The sequence below is a fragment of the Theropithecus gelada genome, chromosome 15 (genome assembly GCF_003255815.1).
Source record: "Theropithecus gelada isolate Dixy chromosome 15, Tgel_1.0, whole genome shotgun sequence".
Taxonomy (NCBI): domain Eukaryota; kingdom Metazoa; phylum Chordata; class Mammalia; order Primates; family Cercopithecidae; genus Theropithecus; species Theropithecus gelada.
Genome location: NC_037683.1, coordinates 4,246,538 through 4,253,594, shown reverse-complemented (window position 1 = coordinate 4,253,594; position 7,057 = coordinate 4,246,538). Strand labels below are relative to the sequence as shown.

At 52.2% G+C, this 7,057-nt stretch overlaps 1 protein-coding gene across 1 annotated transcript; it reads left to right on the top strand.

Moving 5' to 3' along the window:
* The first annotated feature begins 750 nt into the window (after positions 1-750).
* Positions 751-6,418, top strand: LOC112608505 (thyrotroph embryonic factor-like). Its single transcript, XM_025360460.1, has 2 exons — positions 751-1,418; positions 2,833-6,418. Exons 1-2 carry the CDS (start codon positions 1,032-1,034, stop codon positions 3,046-3,048), a joined length of 603 nt encoding a protein of 200 aa, XP_025216245.1. The 5' UTR covers positions 751-1,031; the 3' UTR covers positions 3,049-6,418.
* Positions 6,419-7,057: the final 639 nt, after the last annotated feature.

Here is a 7,057-nt window from a genome sequence, read left to right as displayed (position 1 = left end):
GGCTCATGCCTGTTGTCTCTGCTACTCGCAAGGCTGAGTCAGGGGAATCACTTGAACCAGGGAAGCGGAGGCTACAGTGAGCCAAGATTGTATCACCGCACTCTATCCTGAGCGACAGAGCAAGACTCAGTCTCAAAAAAAAAACAAAGTGGAACCTGGCCAGGTGCAGTGGCTCACACCTGTAATCCCAGCACTTTCAGAGGCAGAGGCAGGAAGATCATTTGAGCCCTGGAGTTTGAGACCAACCCTGGCAACATAGTGAGACCCTGTCTCTACAAAATAAAAAAAAAAAATTAGCCAGGCATGTTGTTGTGCACCCGCGGTCCCAGCTAATCAGGAGGCTAAGGCAAGAGGATCACTCCAGCCCAGGAGGTCAAGGCTGCAGTGAGCCATGTTCACACCACAGTACTCCAATCTAGGTGACAGAGTGAGATCCTGTCTCAAAAAAAAAAAAAAAAAAAAAAATTGGAACCCATTTCCGTTCTTCAGTCTGTGTCCCTGGAGAGATGCAGCTGTTTCTCATTAGTGGAGATCTTGAAATCACAGAAGTTAAGGGAATATAAAAATTTAATGTTTTAGGCCGGGCGCGGTGGCTCACGCCTATAATCCCAGCACTTTGGGAGGCTGAGGCGGGCAGATCAGGAGATCAGAAGATCCATACCATCCTGACTAACATGCTGAAACGCCGTCTCTACTAAAAATACAAAAAAAATAGCCAGGCTTGGTGGTGGGCGCCTGTGGTGGCAGGCGCCTGTAGTCCCAGCTACTTGGGAGGCTGAGGCAGGAGAATGGCATGAACCCGGGAGGCGGAGCTTGCAGTGAGCCGAGGTCGCACCACTGCACTCCAGCCTGGGCGACAGAGTGAGACTCAGTCTCAAAAAAGGAAAAAAAATTTACGTTTTGCTTAACATTTCTGGAGGGGGTGGAAACAATTGGAAAACCCTGTTTTTTTCAGGGGCTTCTGTTTCCTTTTGAGCGTTCTGTTCCTGAAGGAAAGAATTCTTTGAATGTTTGTGTTGTGGAATTGAACCATGTGCCAGTCTGGCTTAGGGGTTGGTACTGTTGGGGTTTTCTTCTCCCCAAGCAGCAGTGGCTTATGCAGCCTTGAGGTTCAGGCAGGTCTCTGGCTGTGTGGCGTGGGTCTTCTCTGTCCAGTGGGCTGCTTCGGGAGCGAGCACCTGTCTCTGTGTCTTTCAGAATCTTCCCTGGAGAAGGAGAGGGAGACTCCCAGTCCCATTGACCCCAACTGTGTGGAGGTGGATGTGAACTTCAATCCAGACCCCGCTGACCTGGTGCTCTCCAGTGTGCCAGGTGGGGAGCTCTTCAATCCTCGGAAGCACAAGTTTGCTGAGGAGGACCTGAAGCCCCAGCCCATGATCAAAAAGGCCAAGAAGGTCTTTGTCCCTGATGAGCAGAAGGTAACTTGTTATTCCTTATAAGTAAAGATGCAACATTGGTTCAAGAGCCTAGGGGCTATGGCTTCTCGAATTTGATTTTATCTGGAGAGCCTTCCCTCCTTGTGACACCATTTGGAAAGACATAAGTTCAGTGTTTAAAGCCATGTCTTGCAGCAGTTTGGTAGAAAGAAAAGGAGTCATGTGGCATTTGGCCCCAGTGTGACTCCCTGTAGTTTCTCTCTCCTTCCCCGGGCCATTGGCTGTGTTGATGTTCCTGCCTCCCTGGCTGTAGCCCAGCCACTGGGCAAGAGCTCACTAGGCCACAGGAACTGGGGTTGAAAAAGTCCTTGCTTTGAAGGACAAAGGATTGCTTGTATGTTGCCATCCCCAGGGATGAGCAAGCTGGTGGTGCTGTTAGGAACTGGTGGAAAGAAGGAATTTTGCAGTTTTCCATCCTTTCCTATGAAAAACTTACAGCAAGGATTTTTCATCCAAATCCTTGGAGTCAGGCAGACCTGGGTTCAAACTCCATGTTGTCATCCGTGGCCTAGCTGTGCCTCAAGTTCCTCATCTGTAAAATGGGAACAACTGAACCTGCCTCCCGGGGAAGTTTCTGAGACTTTAATAATGATGTGATGATCGTGGTAAATATTTAGATGGTACTCACTGTAGGCCAGGCACTGAATTTTTGTTTCGTTTGGTTTGGTTTGGTTTTTGAGACAGAGTCTTACTCTGTCACCCAGGCTGGAGTGCAGTGGCATGATCTCAGCTCACTGCAACTTCCACCTCCCAGGTTCAACTGATTCTTGTGCCTCACCCTCCTGAGTAGCTGAGGTTACAGACACGCACCACCATGCCCAGCTAATTTTTGTATTTTTAGTAGAGATGGGGCTTCATCATATTGACCAGGCTGGTCTTGACCTCCCAACCTCAAGTGATCCACCTGCCTCGGCCTCCCAAAGTGCTGAGATTACAGGAGTGAGCCACCACGCCTAGCCTATTATTTCTCATTGTAAAGATAAGGGACCTGTGATATTGAGGGGTTAAAGTACTTGCAGTTTCACTGCTAGTAATCTTGGAGAGCCAAGATCTCAACTCGGGGAACTAGGCCCTTACCCACAACCAAAATGCCTAAGTGAGGCAAGGGTGTGAATAGTGCAGTGCTTTGTGCTGGAGCAGCAGGTACCAGGCCTCCAGGAGATGGGTCTCCTTCTCTTCACCATGTAACCTACCAAATAACTTTTGTTTCTCATCCTGCCCCCGAGGAAAGGGCAGTCCCCTCGATGTGCCCTGGTTTGTGCTGGTCCCTCCCTGGTATCCCCGCTTTAGTTGTGGCCACACCAGATGAGTTAGGGGGATTCAGGTGGTGGGAGTGGAAAAATCGGGTTCTTTCGTGGGGAAAGACAAGAGACTCACAGAGGGCACTTCCGCACAGGATGAAAAGTACTGGACAAGACGCAAGAAGAACAACGTGGCAGCTAAACGGTCGCGGGATGCCCGGCGCCTGAAAGAGAATCAGATCACCATCCGGGCGGCCTTCCTGGAGAAGGAGAACACAGCCCTGCGGACGGAGGTGGCCGAGCTACGCAAGGAAGTGGGCAAGTGCAAGACCATCGTGTCCAAGTATGAGACCAAATACGGGCCCTTGTAACCCGTGCCCCCCGCCCGGGCAGGGCACTGCCTGCACCTCAGACCTCTGCCTGGGGGCTCCCTGAAACCCCTCACACACGTGGAGACTTATGACTCGTCGTGGGCGCATGGCGGCGCACCTGCTGCAGGAGCGGCCACGTCTCAGCTTCATTATACCACGGCCCGCGCACGTGGCGACGTCCCTGGGGGGCCAGTCTCCTCACTGGTGAGGAATGCAAGAGAATGCATAGACGGGTGACTCGGCCTTAGTTTCTATTCTTGGATGTCCCAGTTGAATCGGAAGGGGACCTCTGGAGTACACACCTCTCTTTCCCAGGCGCTCAGGGTCCCTGGACTCTCTCTCTCAGTCTCCAGCCTGGGCTGCCGAGGGCTATCTCTGCAGAATGAGTTGTGATCATTGTCACCCTATGTCTTCTCAGGTAGCAGGGTGCATTTCCACTCAAGGTGTGTCTGTCACGCACCTCATCCTCCCCAGACAGTCTGAGTAATATCTGTTCCCATCTTCCTTGGAGGCAGAAGGACACACCAACTCCTCCGTCAGTGTTGCATGGGTGGCAGGCTGCAGGAGTGGGGTCTCTGCACAGCCTGGGATGGGGCTTGAGGCTGGGGCCTGCAGCAGAAGTGCACCCAGCCTTTCTCAGCTCCTGCACCCCTTTTCCCTTATGGCTCTGAGGCCATTGGCTCTCTGCATTTCATTGGCTGTGGAGGAGAGACTCCCAGGATGACTGCTCTCTGAGCCCTGAGTGCCAGGGCCGAGGGAGGCCTTTTCATTTCCTTTCCAGGCTACTCAGAGGCCACCTTCTGAAGCTTGTTTGTCCCACTACACCAGGCCTCTGGGCCTGCTGTTTCTTTCCACCCAGTGTCCAGTCTTGGACCATAGATTTAAAAGGAAAACCCCTCTTATCTAGGAGGCTTTAACTTCCTGGACCCCAGGATTCACCTTCCTAGTGGTGTTTAGAAAATGCCTCCATAGCCCCCTTCCACCATGGGCACGAGAACTGTGGTGTGTTTCTTGAGAAGCTCCCTTTTTTTCTTGCTCTGCTCACCAGTGTGGCCTGGGCTAGAGTGCACTCTCCCTGGGTGCATCGAGGGCCTCGCAATTCTTGCTTCAGGATCCCTCCCATGCGAGCTGCCTGGAGGGTGTCAGCAGGGCAAGACATCTAGTCTAGAGTCACCAAGGTCACAGTGCCACTTTTACAGGATAGCAGGCTGTTAGGATGTTTACACAGGCCTAGGGTCCCCTCAGTCTTGGTCCCAGGAGACGGGGGCCACTCGTGAGGCTGGTCATGCTGTGGCTTCTCACAGCTGTGGCCTCCCCTGCCTCACAACGACTCCTTTCTCTTGTGTGGCTGGACTTGCCCTTTTGCTGTGCTCAGAAGATTCACCGAGGAAATTCATGGAAGCCTCTGCTCATTTGGGTCACTGGGGCACCCCTGAGATGGGTGTGTTTATTTGCTCAGGGTGGGCAGCCTGTGGTGAAGAGGAGACAGAGGCGATGGGCATGCTTTGCCCTCCGTAACACTGGCTTTATTTACCGTGGTGGTTCAGAGTCCCGGGCCCCGACTTCTAAAGACTTTTCATAACAGGTGTTAAGACCAAGGCGTGGACCTCACCCCAGGGGAATGCCACGGCCCTTCGGGGACCTCACACCCACCTCTCCGGGGGACTTGACAAGGGGCCCTGAGGCCAAGGGAGGTCACTCCTCTCGCCAGGCCCCTGACTTTTACTTTGTGGTTCTCTAAAAACCATGTACACACTTTCACTCTATTGTAACCACACAGGGCAGGCGCATCCAGCATGTCAGTGTCCTGCCCCGGGCAGCTCTCCCTCCCGGGCACGCTCCCTCTGGCCTGGTGGATCACCAAGAGGGCGGTTCTCATTTTGTTATTAGTGGAAGAGCCTCGAGCTTAAAAGCTCTTCATTTTCTTTGCCGGAAAGTATATGGTTTGTGTTTTTGCAGTTTTATTTTTTTAAGGATGGACACTAAATCTCTGGTGTCCATGTTCCGAGCCCAGTGGCTGGGATGGTGGCTCGATGTCTCTCCTCTTTATCCCGCCCTCTGCCTGTTTGGTGCCCTCCCTTCTTTCCCCCAGGCAGTGGGTATCGGGTTCTTTCCCAAAGTGCTTACTTGGAAAGAGTACGGCTGTTGGACTCTTTTCGAAATGCCCCTCTGAGTCAGGAGCCTGGTGGGGACAAGATGGAGGATGTCCACAGAGGCTGACCTGTGGGGGAAAAGAAGTGCTCAGGTAAGGCTGTCTCCTCTCCTGTCCTAAAAATCCGTGCTTGCAGGAGAGGGTTGGTGCCTGCTCAGTTTCTCTCGAGGGAATGGGAGTCTCTTGGCTCCCTCCTGGGCCTTCTGCTTCTTGGAGGCCGACCGCTGGACACTGAGGCTCCTGTGCTTGGATCTTTGACATCTGTAAATCACTGGAGGCTAGAGAAGCTGACTTTACCTTGGCTTTCCGTGGGTTCCGATGGGCTTGGAAGTACCATCTAATTCCTAAGCATCCTGTCTAAAGCTTTGTGGCACCCTCAGCGCAACCTCAGAACAGACAAATCATGAATGAGCTGGAACTTTGCAGGAATATTCATATTATAAATGTCTCATGTGATGGAGGAACATGTGCATTTAGAGAGAGGGAGAGTTTTCAAGGTTTACGGCAACTTTGTGGAGGACTTGGGTAACTCTTACCCTTGGTCAAAGGAAGAGGTTTGCCTGTCTGGCTTCTGAGGTTGGAGGGGGCACTTAGCAGTGCACCTTAAGTCTGGGTACATGTAACCCTGCTGAGAGGGGCTGTGCAGGCCGCTCCTGCGGTCCTCTGGCCTGAGGCAGGGCGGCAGGCATGCAAGCCAGTGGGGGAAAACTCCTCTGAAGCTGGGCAGCCCTCTACCTGGGCCCCGGGAGCCGTGCTCCTTGGAACGCAAAGGGCCGAGGAGCATCTGGTTTTCATGGCAAAGCTCTACCCCAGAGCTCCTTTAACATCTGCTAATTAAGTGCAATAAATTTTTCTAGAAAATGGCAAAGATGACTTCCAGGTGGATATTGCTCTCTTACGGTGTTGGGGATGCCAGAACACCACTTGGTTTTATTTTTCTAAGTGCATGTGATGTGATAGAGTGTGTGGGGCTCTGTGTCCTTCCCTGGGAGCTGGCATTCCAGCGGGCCTCTCTCTTCTTTACCTTTGTTGGGGGAAGGAGGCAAGAGAAAAATCCCTTCTTCCCAGCCAGAGAGGGCAGAAGCAGACCGTAGCCCATTGGCCTTATGTGCGTGTGTGCGTGCGAGTGTGTCACTGCTGGTGGGCCGGAGTGATGTGGTGGGAGGGAAGCCGGGAATGTATCCTTTTCAGACAAAATTAAATATTTTGAAATGAGAATGTTGGGACTGTCTTTTCTGTCCTTCCCCACACCCCCAATCTCGAATTTCCTCTCTTGAGTGTTGGCCTAGGAGCTGTAGAGTCAAGCTGGAAAACTATCTCATTAGAATCCACCCCAGACACCCCTTTCATCATAGTCCAGACACTCTTAGCATCTGACCCCAACCACTCTGCCTCAGTTTCCTCATCTATCAGATGGAAGTGATTCTTGCCCTGCTTATATTGAGGAGGGACAGATACCAGACCAAAAGCAGTTGGAACAGATAAAAGTGCTAAACAACTAGAAGGCAGACAGGGAGCTGCTTATGACAAGTGTTCTCAAATAGAGAATGCGTGATGGCAGCTCTGTAAAGAAAAGAAGGCCGGGCGCAGTGGCTCATGCCTGTAATCCCAGCACTTTGGGAGGCCAAGGCAGGCGAACCACAAGGTCAAGAGTTCAAGACCAGCCTGGCCAATATGGTGAAACCCCATCTCTACTAAAAATACAAAAAAATTAGCCAGGCATGGTGGCAGACACCTGTAATCCCAGTTACTCAGGAGGCTGAGGCAGGAGAATCACTTGAACCCGGGATGCAGAGGTTGCAGTGAGCCAAGACCATGCCACTGCACTCCAGCCTGGGCAACAGAGCGAGACTCTGT

Bases quoted from the DNA above. Each gene is read 5' to 3' on its own strand.
- LOC112608505 (XM_025360460.1), top strand. From the start codon at position 1,032: ATGTGCCAGTCTGGCTTAGGGGTTGGTACTGTTGGGGTTTTCTTCTCC. The intron at 1,419-2,832 runs GTAACTTGTTAT...ACTTCCGCACAG, and splicing joins TTGTCCCTGATGAGCAGAAG to GATGAAAAGTACTGGACAAG.